The 25,312-nt window shown below is 31.7% G+C and overlaps 1 protein-coding gene across 1 annotated transcript; it reads right to left on the reverse strand.

Annotated features, from left to right (window-relative positions):
- Positions 1-1,863: 1,863 nt before the first annotated feature.
- LOC134269911 (uncharacterized) lies at positions 1,864-25,312 on the reverse strand. The gene is made up of 10 exons (XM_062752090.1): positions 25,251-25,312; positions 18,412-18,780; positions 17,274-17,418; positions 14,356-14,555; positions 13,469-13,590; positions 9,830-9,965; positions 3,994-4,113; positions 2,990-3,059; positions 2,482-2,520; positions 1,864-2,270 (listed from the first exon to the last, which is right to left on the reverse strand). Exons 1-10 carry the CDS (start codon positions 25,303-25,305, stop codon positions 2,183-2,185), a joined length of 1,344 nt encoding a protein of 447 aa, XP_062608074.1. The 5' UTR covers positions 25,306-25,312; the 3' UTR covers positions 1,864-2,182.

Raw genomic sequence — 25,312 nt, forward strand, 5'->3', positions numbered from 1 at the left:
TTTAAGATATCTGTAGCATACAGAGAAAGACTTATGAAATTATGAGTATTTAGCGAATATATGACAATTAAACTGCAAGAATTGACTGCACAATATAAGTGCCGGAAAAAATAAAGGTTGTATCTACCGTTTCGTTGTTTCGGTTATGTCAAGGTCACGCAACTCTTATTTTTAGCTCAAACTTGTAAACAACATTCAACTGGAGCATGCAAAGGTGAGAAATATGTTCTAAAAACTTTTTTAAAAAGATTAAATCAAATTTTTTGGTCTTCTTACATTCATTCGTGGATAACTGAGACCATGGTAACTATCGACACTTATTCAACAGTTTTCTGCGCACGCGTACAGTAGGGAGGAAGAAGTACAAGGGTATTTTACAATATTTTCGTTCTGGGGCAGACAGAAATTATTTTTACTTTCATTTTTCCCCATAAAAATATCATTTTTAGGTTTTGAAACATGTAATTTTCTGAAACTGAATACTTTTAGGAATTGAACAAAATTTACAGAGGTCATGCGAAAATTCTACATTTGTCAATTTCCCCCTTTGTGCAACACAGTGCCGCTTTAAGAAATCTACCGAAATTACGCAAATCAATATGTCAAGCTTTATATTAAATTAAATCTCGTGTGCGTCTCTCCTTGTGTTTGACGCTAAGTGGGCCAAATTCGCATGTAAATTTCGTGCGGCTGTCTTTGTGTTTGACCTCATTAAATGAGAACAATTGACATTGGAGTAATTGAAATCTATTAATCTTTTTTTTTTTAATGTAATCTAGAATTTAATTTCATAATGAAATGGAAATATAAGGAATCACTGTCTAATTAGTATACTATGCCGGGGACATGACATCAACGGAAGAGGGGGGGGGGGGGGGGGCGTAGAATATTTAGTAAATGCATCTTACATGTACATATGTATTCCATGTTTTCCATTATTGTTTATTACCAGGTATACTATACTTTACTTATATGCAAAACTGAAGGCAAAAATGTTTATTTTGGAAATCTATAGTTACATGAAATCTTCAACAAAATATTATACTATAATTTTCGTATGATGCATAATTAAGGGTGAAAGGGGTTCAGAATGCCACATATTTAAAACTTAAAATATCAAAATTTACTTTGTAATGATTTACTAGTTTTAGAAAAAAAAAGATAAACAAGAAATAACAAAAGACTTAAAAGGTTGGCCCCTTAACATTTTTAAATATCTTCAAAACGAAAAAGAATTGGATTTCTGATAAGTTGTTATACACAATATGTTCAAAATTAGGAGAACTTTAAGGTGATTCAAGAAAAAGACATTGACTTCTGTGAACAGGGGCCGAGAAAGACCAAAGTGTTTAATAAAGGAATCTTTAACGATCACGCTTTCGTAATACTTAACGGAAGGACAAATATTCATCTCAACAATTTATAACTTTTCATTATGATATACACATCAGGTATTACATAAAAGGGTCTAGGGATAAGACTTTGTGATAGTTGCATGCATTAAAATCGACTTTGTTAAAAAGCAATTTACAAAGAATGCAGTTCTCCATCGGCGAGTGGTGATGTCTACATATGAGTGAAAATTTCTCGAGAGGGACGTTAATCAGCTTACAATTAATCTTGGTTTACGTGTGCATCAAATGTAGAGAAAACTTACTTGTGATTATTTCTTTTTTTCTCTTTTATTGATAATAACAATGATACAAATAACACACAGATAGACTATATTACATATTTACATTTGATGATTCTTTTCACATAGAATAAAGAAAAAAGAAAAGCATTGACATTAAAATTTTGATGATTATTTTCACATAGAATAAAGAAAACTTGTGATTATTTCTGTTTCATGTTGATTTGCAGATATCACATTAATTTTGTTTGATTTAATTTTTCAATACCTGACAGAACTTCTTTTTTTCATTATTGTTACTTTAAATTTCAGTAGCTTTTAAAAGATTCCAGATAGGTAAGGTTGATTACACTTTTCATATGTTTAGTTTCTACTAGTGTGGAATTTAAAAGTCCGAAAAAAATAATTCACAGTAGCTCTCGGAATATAGAATAAATTGATTATGTATTTTATTATCCCTATTACCTATAATAAAAATATAATGTGCATTATAAAATGAATAATCCTAAATTCAAATGAATGTTTATTTAGTTCAAATGTGCTCTGAGGTTAGGATATTATTAATAGGAATACAATGTACACAGCACAATGCCATCCGTTTCTAGGCCATTGTAAATTGCACTCATTCGTTTTGTGTCTGCAAAAAAGTAAAAGTTCAATGACCTTAATTACAATCTGAATGAACATTGTATGAAAGAAAACGGGATATATATTTGGATAAAAACATTTTAAAAAGGTTCGGGTTTTCATCTCATTTATATTAGAAACGGATTGTTCAAATTTACACTTAGAATATATATTAATTAGTGTATGCACCCCTTTGGTTTTTTTTTTTTGGCCATACGTACTCTTTTGTGGAAGTCTTCTCAGATTCTGAACCATCGTGTCTGTAAGAAATATGAAAAGGGATTCTTAATAAGGAATGCGTTTTCTTGAAACGAAAGTCATCTTTTATTACCATATACGTATTTGACCTGGATGTGAGACATTCAATTCATTTTAAATATGTACAATACCTGTATAGACGGTAAACATGATCATTTTACATTTTCTGTAAAGCATTGCAAATATTCTATATTTCTTAAAGTTAATAAACATGATTCTATTCATCCTTGAACAAACATGCTATAGCTATGTTCATCAGCGATAGATACAATCCATTCGAGTCTATTTAAAGACATGCATGACACAGTCATACTGTATTTGCAAGGCTATTTTGATTAAAAAAAAAGAAATGTTACCGTAATTTTTTTTTTGCTAAAGAATTTGTGATTAATTAACATGTACATTGCTTTCAGAAAATCTAATTCTAAAAGAAAAGTGTCCTATATTTGGATTAAACTAACATTTACTTGCCTTAACTTCCAGCAATTTGGAGCATCGAGGTAACATTTGTTCTCCGTGTCAACTCGCATGCAGGTTGGGTCTATGAAAACAAGAGAGACAATTATTAATTTTCCAGTATCCACAATATTCAAACTTTGAGATATTCGTTTTATTTGTGTACATGTTTGTTAAAAGACAAAAGCACTTGCTTTGTATTTCGACTCGAAATTTAGATATATCGAACGCTGCATTGTCAATTAATAATGGTAATGTCCATTCTTATACCGATACGATATATCCCTCTGAGCTTGAGCTAAAAGATACCACAGAATTTGTTTTATACTTCGATATTTTACTCAAAAAGTGACAACGGTAATTTACCAACCAAGCTCTTAGATAATCATGACGACTTAAACTTTTCTATCGCCAACTAACCTTACTAGTACAGCAATATACCTTCAGCACCTGTGAACAGACTTTATATATCTTTGTTGATCCGATACGCAAGAGCGTTGAAAACAATATTATATAATGTTGATGGAACAAAAGTCTCGGTATTCTCGTTTAAAGTCACCACTTCGTAAGTTCTTTGTCGATGCAATGACCTTGTTAGCTTAGCTATTTATCATTTTATCAAATGGTGAATGAAGTTTTACAAACGAATTGTTAGTCCTTTATTTAAAAACTGAATTGATGACAAAGTTTTTTTGTTATTTAATGATCATAAGAAGGGGCAAACGAAGGTTGTGATGGTTCGGTAGAGGGTGCTCACTCCTCCATGACACCTGATCCCACCTCTGATGTTTTGGGGGTCCGTGTTTGTTTCTGCTCCTGTTTTGTATTGATATATGGATTTTTGTTTTTGAAAAATGTTCGTTTTCTCCAGATGTTTCATTCTAAACAGCATGATATAAATGAATCTTAAAGAAAAATTAAATGCCATCCATATTAGATAGAACTACAAACTGGTTTACAAATTGCTATACCAACACTTCAAAAGAAAATCTGGGAACGCCATTTCAAAATCGACTTACATTTTTTAATTTCAGATACACTGTAGGGCTTTTTTGGACAGCTGGCGTTGAATCTTTCGCAAAGAGAATGTTCACTGAATGAGATTATTCCTGCATGCTCACTGTATACAGCGCAAAAACCTATATTGGTAAGAAAAACAGTAACATGTAAATTACAACCCCATAATTAAAGTATCCGTGTTTCTATTGCTTATTTGCATTTAAAATTTGCAAAAGTCAAGCAAGATTAATCTATGGAAGAAAAGTTTAATAGGCATGATAACGTCATTTTAAAAAATGTAATATGGCAAAGTAAATCAAAGTACTGAAAGTACTGAAAAGCGGTTAACATGCTTTCATGGAATATGACTGTACAGAGTAGAATAACAATAATGCATTGAGTGATGCTATAAAAGTAAGCATGCATATCTTTGTCCAATGTCATCAGCGAAGAAGCAGACACACTAACTTTTGTAGTACTTAACTAAATGGTAAAACCAATAACATCCCAGATTGATGTCACAAATGTATGTTTCAAAATATCAACCTGAGATTTTCAGTTTGAAAGACAGGTAGTTCAATTTCAAAAATTTCTTCCTAATTGTCTCCATTGGTGGCGTCCAAAAGTGCTCAGAACAAAAAAAAAATATGCTGATGTTGCAAATTTAATTGTCTTTCATGCTCTATTGATTCTGAAATTAGCATGATTAGGTAACTATAAAGGCTACTATAACAAACAACTCAAAAAGAAAATTAAATTATAATTTAAATTCTTTAGATTAATTTATTTGATGTACTGTACATAGATCTTTAGCTGGCTAGTCTGAGAAAAACGGATGGACGAGCAGAGAATTTGTAAATTAATTAATTTCAGAGAGCTTCAGTTTCGTAGGCTCACTGCGGGTCAGCAGGTGTGACCTGTCATTGGGGATGCTTACTTCTCCTAGGCACCGGAACTTTCAAGGATCCGTTTTTCTTTTGAGACCGATCGCTGTTTATTCTGTATTTTGATACAGATACTGAGTACATCTGTTTATTAATATTATGAACTATTTCTCTCACAGGAAGAAAGACAAGTAAACAAGATAATAAAGTTTTAAGTAATGTACATTATTGACTTTTCATACAATTAAATGTTCGAATAAGTAATAAATGACAATTATTTAAAAAAGAGTCGGCAAATATTTAAATAAAAATGTGATCGTTTATAATCGTTTGTAATAATTAGACTGAGTACAGAATTTATCCCTGGAAACAAAGCTTTCATAATTTCAATTGAGAAAAAAAGGAGAAGAAAACAAACGTTTCATAATGGAAGTAATCCATAACTGTACAACTAATACAGATGTATTCAGTTTTTTTATATAAAGGCTTTCTTCATGTACTAGTATTAATCAAGTTAATTAAAGGGATGCCTTAATATTTTAGCAAGGAAAAGGAAACTCAATCGAGAGATTCTCCGATGTTTTGCAGTCGGTAATAACCTTCAACCCCTTTAGCCAGTAATTAACCCGTCCTCCCTGTGCCGGTAGCATAATTCGGTCAAATATTTATTGTTCACGAGGGGTGCCTTATAATAAATCACAGGCACCTGAATTTTAATCAGTAAGTCTCTAAATTAGCCAAATATCGAAACATTCTACCCCCTCTATATAAAGTATAAATACACAAGGCGTGCAACGCCATTTTGACCCCTTGTTCGATTCAGGCCTCAATTTAACATATAAATCGGATATGCCTACTGGTTTTCGTGTAGCATTGGGTTCAAATATGATATTTCTCGCTATATATTTCTTCCTTAAGTTTAAATCCAACGCGTTGATAATTTTATCAGCTAAACTTCATGCTGACTTCGAATTTCGTCACAGGGCCCGATCGCCATCAGCTGACGTCACGGAAATTTAATCTCGACACCAAATGCTCCTATACATAAACTTTTTTAATACAACAATTATAAATTTATTTCATTGACAAACAAAATCAGAGAAAAATCAAAAACCGAAAGATTATGTTGTTTTGATAGTCTTGATTTTAATTATCATATGTTATATGTGTTAGAAACAAATCATAGGTAGAGGCTTTGTCGATAGGTAGCGCCTTATGGAAGTTTCCGGTGTCGATACATGCCATAAAGCAGTTAGCGAAGCTAACCGCTTAAAAAGCGTTATTTAAACAATAACGCATTAATAAGGCAAAATAAAAGAGCGTTATCTAACCTCTTAAAATTGCATAATTATGAAAAGTAAAAAAGGCGTTAAATATTACACCCGTTTGCAGGCCCATGGCAAGTGCTTTTAAAATATTTTGAAAAGGGAAGGGGTGGAAGCTAGCTTTCCAAAAATTCATAGTTTTACCAATTACATGTATAGTTCCTCTTTGAAAACAGATACCTGTACATGGAACAAAAATTATGGATTTCACATCGTTGATTGAAGGCTAACTATTGATTATTTGCATGCAAAAAATTTGCTATCTATCAAGTCAGACAGTTTAGAAAATTCTTTATAAATCGCCGTCCTTTGTAATTGACAAATCATAGCTACGAAAGCCCAATGGTGCAAACCAAAAATAAATAAAGAAAAACGAATTATTAATTAAAGACAAACGTTATTATTTAAAAAGGAAAGACGGAATTAATATATAAAAAGAAAGTGAATTAATATATATAAAAACAAAATTATTAAAAATCGAGAAACAAAATTATTAAATAAAAAAGAAACAAAATTGTTAAATAAAAAAAAAAAAACAAATAAATATATGAAGAAAAACGAAATTATTAAATAAAGAAAAACTAAAATATCAAATAAAGAAAAACGACATTATAAAATAAATAATTTTGGGTTTCTTTATTCAATAATTTCGTTTTTCTTCATTTATCAATTTGGTTCTTTTTATTTAATTATTCCGTTTCTCTTTATATATATATTTTGTTTTTCAGGTAGAAAACTGAAACTGAAGTACGGAATTAACAGATGCGCATGGTAACGGCCTGAACCCATAAATCATCCAATACACAACCATTACAATATATGAATGGGTGAGAATTTATAATCTTTGGTATCAATAGTAAAATACTTAGATTTGTGTTTTTATCATGCATTAGCATGATCAATGTAAACTTTCACCAGTCTGATAATTTGGCCAGTAATTCGATGAGATGTTGCCTTTAACAATTGGTTTAATAACATTAGCTTTCTTAAACCCTCTCCTCGAAAGGTCAAATGATCAGCAAATAATAAATCTTGACACGCAAATAATGACTTTGGAAATGAAACATTAAAGAGATTATCCTAATAAATTGCACAAAATATTTAAGATAAACGTGAAGGTTAAGATTCCGTTGTTATGTACGGTTGAATTTTTAACATTTAGCAAATCTACTTGGCTTTACAGTTCATGCATTAGAAAATGCCGTAACATAAAACATTACCGATCGGAATTTGTGGGTTTGTTTGATATTGTAAAAAAATGTTTAAAAAGAACGAGTTAAAAAATTAAATCAAGTCAAAGTAGTTACAATAAGTAGATTTTAATAATTGCTCACTATATAAGAAATAAACCAAAACACTTCTGATTTCTTGGTATTAATAAATGTCAAAGTCTCAATCTGTACTATTTATAAGTCAGTGGTAGTGTATAACTACTATAGAACTTGATTTCACATACATGTATTTATAAGTCAGTGATATTTGTGAACAAACAATCACACACTTGCATAAAACAAATCCCACAAGATAATCAAATCATTTTTCTCTTTATAGTTTCAACAACCTAAGATTTATATGTACACAGACAGGACGCTAGATAAAGTTTGTTGGAATTCAGTAATACGATACTCAAGGTCTTGACCTTCTCGCTTTATTGGAATGTCATTAATTTTATGCAAACAAAAACAGAAATCCTCGTTAAGTCCAGGCTTACAGACTCCAACAATAATGTTGGGATATGACACGGCAACAAATTCCCGTAAACAAAATTGAAAAGTTTATGAATTGTTTACGGAAATAGAAATTTTAGGCTGTATGCAGATATTTTTTCAACGTTTGTTAATTTGATATGTATATCTTCTTTAATTTTTTCGATTTCTACCACACATTTGTAAAGTCGAGATAGGCGGAAATGGGAATTTTAGGTTGTGTGCACATATTTTTTCTACGTTTAGAATTATTCATGGGTTCAGGCCCTTACCAAGCACATCTATAAACTCCGTATTTTAGTTTCATTTTTCTACTTGTAAAACGACATATAATATATATATATATATATATATATATATATATATATATATATATATATATATATATATATATATATATATATATATATATATATATATATATATATATAAACGAAATTATAAGAATTAAAAAAAACGAAATTATTAAATAAAGAAAAAGGAAACGATTATTTAATGATTTCGTTTTTCATTATTTATTAATTTCGTGTTTTCTTTATATATTAATGTCAGTTTTTTTATCTTACAATTTCGCTCCTCTTTAATTAATAATTTAGCTCTTTTTTATTTAATAATTTCGTTTTTATATATATCAATTTCGTTTTTCTTTATTTAATAATTTCGTTTCTCTTTACTTAATAATTTTGTTTTTTTTTCATATATTAATTTTGATTTTTTTTTATATATTAATTTCGTTTTTTCTTTATTTAATATTTTGTATTTCTTTATTTAATAATTTCATTTTTCTTAATTTGATAATTTCGTTTTTTCTATTTATTTTTGGTTTGCACTTTGGGGCTTCCGTACATAGCGTCAGAAAGAAGTTGGCTATGATTTCTATTTGAAAAACAAAAAGTAGAAATGCCGATCTTGGAAATACATTTGGTCTTTCTATAAATACGTATTATTACTTCAGGAATGTCTCTTTGTCTTGGCCACATAATCGAATATAATCTAGTTTGGGTAGGTTAACCGAATCGGATAATGAAATGTAAACTGGCCCAAACCAGATTATACTCGATAATGTGTCAAAGAGGTAGAGTCATTCCTTATCATTTAAATTTAAAATAATTAAACAACTTTAGATGTAAAATTATGTTGCTTTTTTGAGTTCAAATTTACCGCGTAATATTACAACCGTAGTAACGGAAGTGATTTGAAGCGAGGGAGGTAATCACTAATATATAGATCTAACAGCCCTGATGTTTGTTTACATGAGGTAAGAACGAGTAAGTGTTTGATTGATTGATTGATTGTATATTGTTTTACGTCCCTCTTGAGAATTTTTTTCACTCATATGGAGACGTCACAGTATGCCGGTGAAGGGCTTCAAATTTAGACCTATACTCCGCACTCAGGGCCATTGAGCAGTGAGGGTTCTTTATCGTGCCAGCGCCTACCGTGACACGGGACCTACGTTTTTAAGGTCATATCCGAAAGACCCGTGACTTTCACTTCTAGTGCCGAGCGCTTGGCGAAGGAACAGTCACTACCTTTGTTTACATGTACGTCTTAGGTATGACGCGGCGCCGCGAACGAAAATCGAACCCGGGCCTCCCGATCACGAAGCGAACGCTCTACCACTAGGCTACCGTGACCGGTAGTAAGAGTTTGAAGATAAAGGTTTATTTATTACACCTTGAATTTTCCATGGATTCAGAATACAGGAAATGAGGGGATTAGATGGATAAGATAATTTAGCTGGTCGTCAAGGGGCGTGTCCCCAGATTAGGCAAAATAATTTGCGTTCGTTTTTGGAAATAAACCAATAAGAGACGTGAATAAAAACAAAATTTTAAGTTATATGTATATAAAACAATTTTCTTAATTTTCACATACTTTAAGGCATTTCTCATATACAATTTCTACATTAAATTACAGGTTTTGTTAAATGTGTGAAACCTTCAGAAATAGTCATATCCAAGTCCAGGCAAATGTAGAAAAAGCGGTCAAGATTCCATCCAGGCAAACATAGAGGGTCTTTGCATTCAAGTGCGTGTGTCCTGTTGCAGTTCCTGACCTCCATAAGTTTGTCTTTCTGAAGCAAAAAGAAACAATTTCCATTTTTGTTTTACATAAAGGATACTGCACAGCTTTTTCTTCAAAGGTCATAAACACCTTCCAAAATCTTCATAAAATATGACTTCTTTTAATAATTTTTCTACCCCCAACTTGAATAGCGGGAGAGTATATAGTAAACGGGATGTCCGTCCGTCCGTCTGTTACGCTTTGGGATTTCTATCTCTTATCCACAGCTCCTCTCAAACCACTGAATGAAATTTGATAAAACTTACGCAGAATTTTTATTACATATTGCTATTGTGCACTCCAAACTCTATTTTTGTAATATATATTATGAGTTTCCCACATAAGAACATGGACACTGCAATTATATTCATATGGGAGGCGGGGATATCTTTAAGTGAGCTAATTGCTCACAGTACCTCTTGTTTGATTATTGTTTGCATAAAACACATTACTTTTGCCTTTACTTTTTGTCCCATATGGGCACATCATAAAATTATAAATAAGCAGGGTGCATTATGACGTCATACTCGTGAGGGCAGTTATATTTAGGCAACGTCACACAGAGTGCGATAATGATATTATACTTTTTACCTGTATAAAAGAAAAGTAATATATATAAAGCTCTTTCATGAGGTCGATCCAAAGATATAATATCGACTTCACAGAAAAACATATCGGTCGAGCACAATGTTGATATCTATGGATTGAACAATAGAAAGGGCTATATTTCTTATATTAATTCAAGGTGATCGACGAAAGAAAATAATTATAAAGATCTGAAAATTTCTCTCTCGACTTATACACAGAGACTTAGAGATAAAATTTTGTTGTTTCCTTTCTACTGATAGAATGATATGGGCCATTTACTAATTTAACAGGCAAGATTTGTTTGATTATCTTTTATAATGATTAATGATAAACAATGTGACTAATGAGCTTTAATACAGAGTACTTAATCTTTATTATTCAAGCCATCGTTTATTATGTTTAACCATTTATAAAAGTGCACGTTTTATTTTTTTTTTCAAAAGCATAACGTCGATAACTGTATCAACTATTTTTAAGTAAGTCAGTTTTTTTTTTATTATTTTAGGAACATCAAGTTAATATGCTTTTCAGAGTCAATTAAGAGTAACACAAGTGTAAATGCTATGTTACAACGCACTTTGAAAAATTACGCACTTTGAAAAATTATTTCAAAGTGCATTAAGTTTTGGGACCAGGTTAACGCACTTTGAAAAATTTTTTCAAAGTGCGTTGAATTTGGGACCAAATCAACGCACTTTGAAAAATTTTTTCAAAGTGCGTTAAAACTGTACATAATAATTTTACACCATGTAAACATTTAACGCACTTTGAAAAAATTTTCATGAAACAAAAGGAATTAGACTTATATTTTAGAAATAGACAACAGTATTATCCCCTTGCAACGTATGATGGGATATAGTGATGCTATTATGTGTGTTATTACTTTATGTGTATGTTAGTTTTTTCTGTGTGGAATTGACGTAATTTGTATCGGGATCTTTTTTGGGAAGGAATGCTCCTCTTTGCGGTGCCCTTACTTTGATGTGTTTTTTTCTAAAAACTGATGGATTGAAGAAAACCAAGAAACGGAAAACGAAGAAAAGACTGGCTGAATTAAGGTCTATCAGCTAAACTCTTTATCATTCCCACCCAGATATATCTATTTCTATAACTCGTAACCTTAAGTGTCAATGATATTTGAAAAAAAGAGCATTCTAAATACAGTATAAGAACTGTACAAGGAAGTCTGTAGTAAATCGAAATTTTGTTCTTTTAAATCTCAAAGTCTATTTATGTTCATTTTCAGGAAAATCAGAATATTAATTACTAGCTGTATATTCCTTATTTTTCGCGAGTGTTTTTTTTATCGCAAACTAGCTCTCAAACGACAAATCGCTAGAATTATAATTCGCGAATGAACGGTTTATTAACAGATTTTACATAGATTTAAGCACCAGAAAAATAAAAGCGAGAAATATTTTTTTTGCGAGTGATACTTCTCGCGAAATAACGCAGAAATTAATTCCTCGCTTATATTAAGGAATCTACAGTACCTGTCTGCTTTTCGATGTTAATTTGATACCATATCTGATAATCTCTCTGTTAAACTCCAGGTGTTTAAAATCACAAGTTTTGCCAAAATTATAGAGTTATATCTCTTTGGTATCCCAAATAAGGTTTTATGAAAATTCATATAAATATCTATAATTTTTAGCTCTACTGGTCAGAGACCAGAAGAGCTTATGCGATGGTAATACGTCCGTCGTCCGTCCGTCTGTCTGTCTGTCTGTCTGTCTGTCTGTAAACAATTTTTCAAAATGCTACTCCTCCTACAGTTTTGGTCTGATTTCAATATAACTTGGCACACAAATAGAATACTCTAAGGTACATAATTCTTTGCATCGGTTTTTGATTTCGATGAACGATGTTGCCATGGTTACTAAAAATAGAAATTTCTGTGAAATTCTTTCAAAATGCTACTCCTCCTACAGTCTTGATCTGATTTCAATATAACTTGGCACACAAGTAGGCTTTACTAAGGTACATAATGCTGTGTATCAGTTTTGGATTTTGCTAAACGATGTTGCCATGGTTACTAAAAATAGAAATTTTTGTGAAATTCTTTCAAAATGCTACTCCTCCTACAGTTTTTGCCTGATTTCAGTATAACTTGGCACACAAATAGGCTATACTAAGATACACTATTCTGTGCATTGGTTTTTATTTTGATAAGCGGCAAGGACCATTTTTCTATTAATTGCTATTTTAAAGTTTCAAGTCCCAGCTGCTACTTTTCTCTTCCTTTGTTTTATGTATAAACCAGTAGAGCTACAGTATCGACAGAGACTTCTGGTTTTTAGAATCATTCCAATATGTTAACATTTGAGAATTGACTAAGAGATGGGCGGAAGAACAAAACTATCGTTCGTAGTTCTTTACGACATTGAATGTTGACCTTTTGACCCCAAATTCAAAAGGGGTCTTCCTAAGGCCACAGGGATTCTGTTATGTTAAATTTCATTGCAAATGTTCAAAGGGTTGGCGAGATATCGTGTGGAAACGAAAGCGTTACAGAAAGACGGATGGACGGACAGCTAGACGGACGGACTGACAGATAGACCCAAATTAATATCTCCCACTTTTCAAGCGGGGGACAAAAAAGTATCAAATCAGGTTCAAATGATAATTTATCATACCTAAGATTTGTAGGAATATTGACTAAGCCATGCAGAATTTTTTTTTCAAAGTGCGTTAATATGGTCGATATTAACGCACTTTGAAAAAAAAATTATTTTTTCAAAGTGCGTTAACCTGGTCCCAAAATTTAACGCACTTTGAAAAAAATTTTCAAAGTGCGTAATTTTTTCAAAGTGCGTTGCCACAATGCTATTATAAACTTGATCATATGCACAGGTTTCAGCCTATCAGAGAGTTTAATGGAGAAAAATGATATATTTATTCAACACATGGGTGCAATATACATACGTCAGTTTCAACAGTTGTTGTATCCAGTGTTTTACAACTTGGTGTATTGCCTGAGGTCATTCGACGACGACTGAACGCAGGCTTCCCACAAGTAAACTTGAATTCTCCTGTTTGCGACATTCCTGGAACAAAAGTTGGATTTAAAATATCAAACTTCAAAGAAAAATATTTCATAAATTTTCTACGGAGTGACTGTTATATTGGTTCGAAATTCAACCATAATATTTTATTGTGACACCAATTAACTTAAGTCAGAAACTTTAGGAATTTATCAAACAAAGGATGTTCCCATATTAACAAAATTGCCGTTTACTGTTCTACTTAAATTCTTTAAGACTTTCCGTAATTATCTCTGTAAAACTTTGATTACTTTTTGTGGACCTATATTTTGCCAGTTTGCAATGATTTGCGCAATTTAAAATTATCTCTGCCTTTCCCGGACAATGATCGCATAATGATATACATTTAAATAAACTTAGCAGTTTTTATCCATAGTTACATGTAGAATTTTGCACTCTGCCGTTGTTTGAAAACGCTTAGAACCTTTATTTATACAAACTTGAATATTAATTTCCGAAAATAGTATTTTAATGTTCCATGGCCAGAAAGTCCAACGCCTAACAATTGATCATTAATCCACAATAAAACTTGGTGAGTACCGAACAATCTAAGCAATCTAAGAGTGCTGTTCTTTGACCCTATGCTTTGATTTAGTTTAATTTGCTTATTAAGCAGTCCAACATATTGAAAATTTGCAGAAGAAATACACACAAAGAAAACACGGAAACGCTTTTGTCTTTATTTTTGATTACCCAGTGTTTTCATTTCCTTTTGATATTGAACCACTGTTCTAGAGTTTATTAAAGAATATAAAGCATTGTACGTACCATTAATCTGAATCAGTAGAAGTCCTCTAGGATCAGTATTATTATTGATGAACTTCACGGACAACATCGTTTCGAATTCATTAAACAAAGTAGAAGGAAGAGTTTCCTTGGTTATGTTACAAGACTCGGTTAATGCTTTTGGGTTATTTGGTGTGAAGATATTTATTTGTTTGCAGATATCTTCGTCTTGGTTCCCTCCACTAGAAATGATACAAGTTGTATTACATAGAGCAAGAAGTATTTGATAAATATTAATATTTGAGTCAAAGTCATATCATAATGTTTGAGTCTTGGTAATAAATAAGCGTTTAGGATATATTCTCTGTAGACCACTCAACCTTGTTTTGCAACACATAAAATGTGTTATCATTGATTTCATGAATCTTTATCAGTAATATTTTTACTTGACACCAGAAATAATTATATCACATAAAATTTGTTACTTTGTTCTTTGGTGACCTGAATTGATATTTTCTTCTGCTTTGAACCTTTACTGAGCCTTATGATAATTAAGACTAGATAAATCAAACAAAACGTCCCCTACAAAAACATACAGAAACTATCAAGAGGGCTGAGTGGTTGTGTCCATTTTCAGATCATATTGAGCACCTTTTAAGATAATCTTTGAAAAAGATATACAAATATGACCAAATTTTAAACTAGCTTCTTAATGTTATTTTTTTATATCAACATTGTTATGTTTAATGGTGTATTTGTTATCAACCTGACTCCCCAAAAATATAATCTGTCAATAAGTCATTTCCAGTTATATATATTAAATAAATTGAACTAGATCAAATACGGAAGCATTGCTGATATCCAAAATAAATCTATCATGTATTTAAGGTATGCCACTCTTCTTTTTTTTTTTAAAGAAAAGTTTGCTCAGAGCATCTTACTTTAAAATCATTTGATACAATTCAATTTCCCCCACATATTTGAATTAAATACTGCAGATTATGATATATTCAATTGAAGAACAGCTCACCAAATTGTAAAGAAACAAGGCATGGGGAGAGTGCTATATTTTGTGGTTGAAAGATATTTAGATTGATTGATTGTATAACGTCCCTCTTGAGAATTTTTCACTCATATGGAGACGCCACCGATGCCGGTGAAGGGCTTCAAATTTAGACCTATCCTCGGAACTCAGGGCCATTGAACAGTGAGGGTTCTTTATCGTGCCAACGCCTACCGTGACACGGAACCTACGTTTTTAAGGTCATATCCGAAAGACCCGTGACTTTTAGTTCTAGTGCCGAGCGCTTGGCGAAGGAACAGTCACTACCTTTGTTTACGTCTTAGGCGATCGAGAATCGAACCCGGGCCTCCCGATCACGAAGCGAACGCTCTACCACTAGGCTACCGTGACCGGTAAAAAGATATTTAGAAGAAAATTCTCAATATCTACACACTTCTTCGATTAAATATTTTAGTCCCATATATATGTATTTTCATTCGACAAAACTTTTTTCGTAATTAAAAATGCATCAAACTTTTATAATAGCTTTCAATTAATAATTTCAAAACAAAAAAATTTCTTATTCAATCAAATTTGTTTGTTGAAAAAATGAAAATAAATTTAAAAATTCCAGATAAAAAAAATTGGGTAAATAAAATTGCAAATCATTTTGATCAATATCTCAAAGTTTACATTTCTTACCTTTAATTTTTCCTTCGTATTTTTGAACTACATGATACATTTTAAAGATCAGTACTCAAGTAATTAAATGCATAAAATAAGAAAATGCTTCATTGCCTAAATAGATGTTTATAAAGCCGTGCTATTTTCCTAATTACATGTATCTAAATTAAACCTCTCAAAAAGGCATAACATACTAGTAACTCATATCACGAGATACATACTTTAAAATAAAAAAAACTTAAAATATGGTAATGGAATCGTTTCCATACAACATAGCATCAAACTTGCTCTCTATTCATCGTGTTTAAAACTGTCCATTTCAATTTCACTGATCTTCGACAAGGTCACTTTGACACATAGCAACAAATGATTTGAGTTTAAGCCATCAGATATTTTCTTTAAAAAAATCAAAAACAAAATGTAGCACATGAGTGAGTTGTTACAGAGCATTACTCGGAATCTGGAAACCTTCAAGTTTTGGGAAAAATCATTGTACAAGCTATATGTATATATATTTTTAATTAACTTAAAGGATATCCGATCCTCAGCCAAGAACGATAACTCAAATAATTATATCTTATATGAAATGCATTAAAAGAAGCTTGAAAAAGAATTTTTTTCATGCAACAATTCTCATTTTATTCATCTTTATAATTTAAGACTCATCGTTTTTGGAATTCTTAGAAGAGGCCTTACAAAAGTTTATATTCGTACCCTATAAAAGGAAAAATATTTATACAGTTTTAGAGAAATAAGATTTTTCTAAAAATCAGCCTAAGATGCCAAAGCTTATTAGCATGATATGTAATAAGAAATGATTTGTGGTGACTTGCACTGATAGCAAAAGCATTTTACACTATGTATCATAGAATACATGACGGAAATAAAAGATAAAAAATACCAAATAAGTATGAAAATCATGATATTTTCTCTAAATGCCTGGATACCTATCGTTTTTTAACCTTAAACATATTTGTTCATTAGTTTGCAATTAGAAAATGCATTGCTGTTATTCCCATTCGCTTTTTCTGCAAAAGTATTGAATATTTTCCCTATAAAATATGATTAACTTTAATCTTTAACTTGAAAGAAATACTGTGGATAAATTTACATGTACATAACTTTGTGGATTCAGAGATACTTTTTTGAGTATAATTTATTACTAAACTGCTAATTTTATAAACATGAGGATCGGACTACCTAAAGCACACAAAAAGAGGAACTGTATTTTATATTCTTTTTTGTTTTAGAAATACTGTAATGGATATCAGACCTGAGCATAAGGATGTTTATCATGTAGTTCATTTTACACATAGGCTCCAATAAACAGTTGCACTGAAACTTAGATTGACGTTGTTTATATATAAAGATTTCCGGGGCGAAGATTGTTACATCTGAGCAAGGATCCAAGGTGTTATCTGAAAAAAGAGTAAATGTCTAAGAAAGTTCATCGGAAGAAGTCCAAGTCAATGTAATAGCTTTTTCATTGAATGAATATAAGTTATTAAATCAAAAATGAATTGAAATTGACATTTTCTTGAAGTGATATACATCAAAATTGTGTTAATTTAAGTTACAATAAATACAATAACAATTCCAATCTTCTTTACATTATAAGGGGTGTAAATAAGTCCACATTTTTTCGATTTGGAAAAGAAATACAATGGGAAAAGATTTGTGTTATGTCATGTTCACACAGTCCATTCTGGATACTGATAAAATTAAAAATTATCTTTTGTTGATGAATAAGGGGAGAACAGGTATTGAAACAGATGATGTCTGTGCAGAATGAAGCATATATGTGACTTACAATAAGCGTGCAGGTTACATGTAATAAATCCTTTTTAATACTAAACATTTTTTTTAATTTAATAATGAATTTCAATATGACGCCCCTATTCTTGATTAATCTGTCTTATAGCTAACTCATCAGTTTTGTATGATGAAAGATGAGCCGCCAACAAACAATAGCACATAATCTAAATTTTCTCACAAAATTGCCAGAAGTTCTGCCATTTTGGTATTTTGAATACGCTTTTATATATTTTCATACGGAAGAAAAAGACTAAAGCTTAGTGTTAGAAATGTATTCCTATAAATCGAAAGACTAATATTGTGATTTTGTCTTACTGGAAAGAGTCACCGCATCTGTTAAATACTAGTTTGAAATTCTCAAATATATTTCACCATGGTACAAAGGCGGCATTTTTCTTAATTCATTTAACAGATTTTCAGATAGCAGTGCTAAATCAACTTGAAGTTCCCTTAATGCTTTAAATGACAAGATTGAGTGATAACGCGCCGCCTCAAAATGTGAATGAAATCTAGTGATACTAAACGAGAGACGGAAGGAAAACCAAATTTTTAAGCAAAAAAAAAAAGATGCATAAAAATTTTCAGATAAACAACACCTGGTATGCAGTAGTAGTCGATCGTCATGTAATTTGTTTTATCCATATAGACAGATGTGTTGCAGATGGAAGATGATTCCATCCAAGACGCTCTTTTGCTACAAGCAGATTTGCCGGTACAATCATGATAGGAGTCGATAGAGGAACCGTTGTACGGCAGACTGCAGTCGTTTTCATCATATGTACAACATGACATATCTACATCATTTTTGGTTTGTAGTTGCGGGCAGTTTGATGATTTCGGTTTGGAATGTGCATATATATTTTTCACAACTATTTTGAATCCAACATTGCAATAGAGGTCCAAGGTGTTACTCTTTGTAACAATGCCATGACATGCATTATCAGAGTGTAACTCAGGTGTTGAACCTGAAAAAATAAGCAACATCGACTTAAAAAAGAGCAAAATACACAAAATTATAATTATTCTATGATAATAATTATATTTTTACATATTTCATAATATAAGTTCTTTTTAATGAAATTGTCATTTTTTTTTACATTTCATGATACTTAAAATGTCTGAGCGATAATTTTAAAGCGATACAATAACTGTGACGCCATTTCAGGAATTAAAAAAGGGAATCTTTGCATATTTTTTTTTTTTATTTTGAAATTGTTAAATTTCGAAACATAAAGGTTTCAGAACTTATATATAAAATTCCATTTTAGAGGGAAACTACTCCATATATAGGATATAATTTTGTATCAAAATAAAAGTTTATATGCGTTCAACTTTGTATGTATCGGTAATTTAACGACCTGAATGACTTTTATATCAGAACTGGAAGTTAAGTTTGAATTCGATTGAAAGAAATAAGAAAATTAGCATGTTTAACAAATCATTTGGCAATAATATTGACATGCATGTTTGGGATTTAGAGTTTGTAACTTATCAACATACACTGTAGGTAATGTAGCAATATTTTGTCCCTGGTGTTATTTGAAGGAACGTATGCACTGTTCACACGGAGAGTTTAATTCGCAGTAAATTAATGAGGAGTAAACTAAAGCAAATTAAAATAATGCGAATTAAATTGCGTTCACACGACAGCTAAAGCGAAGTAAATCAATGCGAATTTAAAGTTTACCTCTTGAAAAAGACTATTTATTGAGGCTCTTATGACGTCATTTGTAAATCATGTCATGTGGGCAGAGTCATCCATTTGATGTAATAATCATAGTGGCTACAGGTATACATTTAATGATTAAAATACTCTTCCTTGATTGTTGAACCAAATATAGCACGGATACCTATATCTAACCACCACCATGTGTCCTGTGACTTAATTCTGGTCTTATATTACGCTTGCGTCAAAATTTAATGCGAATTAGCTTCGCTTAGCGTTCCCATGCGCAGTTAATTAACTCGAACTAAACTAATTCGCATTAAATTCTCCGTCTGAGCCCTGAGTGAAGCTAATATAATTCGCAGTAACTTTACGTTTAATTCGCATAAAACTGTCCGTGTCAATAGAGCATAAATTAGTAGGAAATGTAGACCAAATATGAAGTCTATATCTCTTATGGTTATAACATTATCGCGAAAGTTCGGAAAAAAGTTCAGCTTATTGTTCACAGTCAAGATCCCACGATCATTGACTTTTGCCATTTATAAGAATATAATTAGTGCAGTATGCATAGCAAAGATGAAGTCTTTATTTTCTATGGTTTAACAGTTATGGCGACGGTTAAAGTTGACAACAGACAGAGAAACAGACAAGCATAAAGACAGAAAAGCAGAACAGGACAAAACGATATGCGCCTCGGATTTATCGATCCTGGTGCATAGAAATGCAAAACGAATTATACATGTATCAACATAAAAATGCATTTATTTGAAGTATCTGTTTTCTTTTCACTCTTAAAATACCACAAATATACGATATCCGTACAATATAATACTAAAACAATTTGTCATCCTTGCCGATAGCCTTATATAAAATGAAATACACTTTTTTTTTACACGTTTCTCATACGATTCTTGAAAGAAAGTCGCACGTTTATCACGGTTTACGCAAAACGCTTCGGAGCTTGCACGAAACGCTACACGATTTGTATAAAACGCCTACGGTTTAAAGAAACTTGGTATATTGTCAGAGCCCATTTTTATGTCATAATCATGCTTTTGCAAATGCAATACTAATACTTGCTCTGATACCTTGATCGCCTATATATCACAATGACAATTTACATTGATAATTTCATCTGTTATTGAAAATGTATCTAGTTGCATTTTTTCTTACTTTAATTTTTAATCTAAGTAGCACGTAATACCAATCCTACATAAATATAAAAATTATTATATGAGTTATTTCCTGTCGCATTTCGGCATTGAAGAAGGATATAGGGATAACAAACAGTCTCAAAGCATCCATCTCAAAAATCTCAATCCATAAAACAATACAAAATAAGAGCAGAGCAAACACGGACCCCCGAAACAACAGAGTGGGATCAGGTGCCATGGAGGAGTGAGCATCCCCTGCCGACCGGTCACACCCACCGCGTGCTCCTTGTCATGATCAGGAAATAACGGAAAAAAAATCCGTCGTCAATTCAGTGTGTAAATAATGGACTAACGATTGGTATGAAATACGTCAGTCAGCATTTGACTCAATGATAAATTTTATTTGCTGACAAGGTCATTGTATCGACCATAGAACTTACGAAATGATGACTTTAAACGAGACTGCTGATATTCTTGTTTCATCAACTTGCTTGTCAATAATTTACCTCGTTTAATTCGTTATTTTTTTAATGCATACTTTTGAGTAAGGTATATAAATTATATATCATTTAATTCTAAAAATTCTAAGCTCTTTAAAATGTTTTGAACGGAGCAGGTCTGACATCCGGCATTTTTTGGCCAATACCGTACTTTGATCTTTACATCTTTTTAGAAATTGTTCATGCGTAGAGCATGTTCTTGCGTATCGAATCTACTGAGATATATATACTCCGTATGCAGGTGATGAAGGTATATTGCTGGATAAGTATGGGAAGTTGACGATAGAAATGTTAAAGTCATCACGTTTATGATATAGTTTGGGTGTTAGATTACCATTAGCGTCTTTTTCAAGTAAAATATCCAAGTATGAAATTGAAGTGTCAGACACTGAGGTATCTTTCATCTCAAGCTCATCATGATATATCGTATCGACATAGAATGGAAATTAGCATTGTTAATTGACAATACGTCGTCGATATATCTAAATGTCGAGTTGAAGGCCACAGCAAGTGTTTTCTTCTTTTCACGCATAAGATTTTGCATAAATTCTGCTTCATATGAATATAAAAATAAGTCTGCTAATAACGGAGCGCAATTTGTACCCATGGGATTAAGAATTAAAAATGTGTAGAATGTAAACAAAAATGGCAGACAATAAAATCTGCATTTTTCTTCTTGTTTTAAAACATCTTGTTCGGGAAATATCTACTTCAAGAGATTTAGAAATTAAGGGGAAAATACCTGTTAACAAAGCACAGATTTTAACCAACATCGTACACCAGAAATTTTATTATCTGTAAACACCATTGGATTGAAATCATCAAAAAAAAAGCCAAAGGATAAATCTGTACATTATGAGTTTTATAGGTAGCTAGCCCTAACAAAAAAAAACTATAGTTAACTATACTTTACTATAGTTAACTATAGTTTACTATAGTTAACTATAGTAAATCAAAGTGTCAAAGTTTTCACCAAAGTTTTTCAAAGTGTCAAAGTTTTCGTCAAAGTTTTTCAAAGTGTCAAAGTTTTCGCCAAAGTTTTTCAAAGTATCAAAGTTTTCGCCAAAGTGTGCTGCATCTGTGAACCCATTGACTTTTTAAATTACTTTTTTGAAGAGTACACGATAAAGCAGGGGAAGCAAAGAGGTTTTCAGGAATTTATCCAACATAGGATTTTTGAATAACTTTGAATTTTCGATTTCGTTTAGACAGAAATATAACGTGTAGATTCTTAGTGGAATAATTAATTTTTTAAAAGTGATTGAGAAAATTTGACATTATAGTACATTGTTAGGGAAATATTTCTCCAACATTTATAATAATAAAAAATATCAGCATTCAATATTTGTATGTGCTTTTGATAAATTCAATCAGATTTTTTTTTAATTTCTTGTATTTTAGATGTATAAAGAATAGTTGGCTCATATACAACAGCAAAGCTAATACAAATCGGAAAGTAGCTCCGCCCATTGTAGTCCCGATCAGAACACCAAAACAACGGTGTTGTGTCATTAAATGAAATAATAATTAAACTGAATTCTTCAAAAATATGTTTTTTCAAATATTTATACTGTTATCACATAATGGCACAGGAAAATGAGCTTGGCTATAATTAATTTTCAAACGGGAATGGGTTTTTAACAGTTTTAAACGAAATAATTATTGACAGCAATTTACAAGAATTTGTTTTATTGATTTAATACCTAGATTTAACCATCATCGTATGAAACTTAACCTTTTATTTGTTTTGGTTGAAAAATCAGCGTGCGGTTCCTAAACTGAGAAATGCAAGAGTTGCCGTTATATGTTTGGTTTAGACTGTAATTTGTTTTGAAAAGTCCGGTAGGTGGCGACACCTCTAGCCTCTGTTTTTAGAGGATAAAATCTATCCTCCAAAAACAGAGGCCGCCTAGACCTGGTTAGGTGGGATTTCTTATGCGCCCGAATTTAAACATCCGAGGCATATATTGTATTTGTCCTGTCTGTCTGTCTGACTGTTTGTCTGTTTATCTGTTTGTCTATTTGTCTGCAAACTTTAACCTTCGCCATAACTTTTGAACCGTGAATGCTAGAGACTTAATTTTTGGTATACATACTCTACTAATTAAGCTGTTTCACAAGACATCAAAGTCAATAACCTTTTGACCTTGACTGTGACCTATATATGCTAAAAATATTTCTCTTCTGGAAACCTTAACCTTCGTCATAACTTTTGAACCATAAAAGATGGAGACTTCATATTTGGCATGTATACACCTCTGATGAAATTTATTTGATGACACCATGGTTAATGACCTTGAGACCTTGACTGTGAACTTTATGCTAAATATAGCTTTTTTCTCGACAAACTTTAACATTTGCCATAACTTTACAAGGAAGAATGATAGATATTTAATATTTGGCAAGCATACTTCACTAATGAAGCCCTTTCACTTGACACCAAGGTCATTGACCTTTTGACCTAGACTGTGTTCTGTATGCTGAAAATAGCTTTTTTTAACCTTTGCCATAACTTTTGAACCATGAGAGATATAGAGTTCATATTTGTCATGCTTTCTTCATTAATCAAGTTCTTTCAAACTACAACAAGATCAATGATCTTGTGACCTTGACCTATATATAATTTTTTTTCTTTGTTGCCGCCGGGCGCATAGTGTTTCACAAACACATCTTTTTAAAACTATGGGTTATCTGTACATAACCAACATTATTTACGCATAATATGGCGTACATACTTTTGTTCCGTTTTGATTCATGTACTCGAAATGGGGCACAAAGCAGGTGACTTCAACTTTTTATAAAACTTCTTATCTATGACATTTCATATTACATGTAATTTCATATAGATCCGAGTTTTCGAAGAGGGGTCTGTGTCTTCTAGCGTGGTCAAAATCCATGGCAATTTGTACTTTTATAAAGCTTCCAATCTACTAGTTTTATACCAATTTCTCACAGATCTGCGTTTTCGAGAAGAGGGTTCAAGTTCACTTTTAATATGTTATAAAGAAGATAGGCGCATTTGGCGTGTGATCTGCAAGAATCATTTGTACGAAACATTTGTGGTTTAAATGTCCCTGATTTGGTTGGCTAAACATACGCTGGTCAGATTTTACAAACACGACCATAAGTTTTTTTTTTTCATTTAGTTTGAAAGACTTTGTGAGATTGTAACATTTATGTCCGTTTTTCCTAGGGGTACTATAACATAGTACTTACTTAATGTTTTACAACAAAATGACACCTAAAAGAATTAATGCATAGATGCATGATACATGCACATGTACATTATAGAATAGAAGATCATTGGAATTGATTTCGCTCGAGAACCAAACAGAACTAAAATTTTTCTAATTCAAAATTTTAATACATCAGTACATAAAACGAAACTGACAAAATAAATGATTGTTTGCATGAAAAAAAAAAATAACGCCGTATACTGTATACAAAACTCGAACCAAAAACTTTTGTGGTTTAAATCGCTAGGACTGCTCTGAACAGGTAACCCAATTTACTGAGCTATCACCGCTACACAAACACATGATTTTAAAAGGACAAAGAAGCACCACAGTCACACACTTTGATTTTTTGGGGGGAAAGTTTATTTTTCGTGGTCTTTGAGTCTTCTTTCCTTTTTTTGAAAATGTGTATTCGCTCCTTTGAATTAAAATACACACAAATAACGTTTAAACTTCATGGACAGAAGACCCAAACATAGAATTTTTTTAAAAGTGTATAAAAATTTAGGATTTTGTATTTAATGTCTGGCCAATTTTCTAGTTATTTTGGGGGGGAAATCGAAGCTCAAATTCGGGAAAATGTTTTTCTTTTCTGTTGCAAAGAAACCCAATAAATAAAAAATATGTTACAATTTCATGTGCCATGTTTATAAATCTTTCACTTTTTAATAACGCCCAGATTCCTGCCTAAAGCAAATCAAATGCGCCCTCGTTCTTAGTATATAAAATAAGTAACACTGCAAAGTCCGAGGGGGAGGGGGGTCCAAACCCTCTGACGTCCTCTAGATCCAGCATGTTTGGGGCTTTAATAAATACACTATTCTATTCTATATTCAAATTAAAAATAATAGAAGAAATAGAAAATGACATCCTTACCTTGGACTGCTGAGTGCTGTAAAAAACAAAGCACATAAAACCATAAATTAGACATATGCCCA

This window comes from Saccostrea cucullata, unplaced genomic scaffold (genome assembly GCF_032062105.1).
Source record: "Saccostrea cucullata isolate Sc308-1 unplaced genomic scaffold, CSIRO_AGI_Scuc_v1 ctg1227, whole genome shotgun sequence".
Classification (NCBI taxonomy): Eukaryota; Metazoa; Mollusca; class Bivalvia; order Ostreida; family Ostreidae; genus Saccostrea; species Saccostrea cuccullata.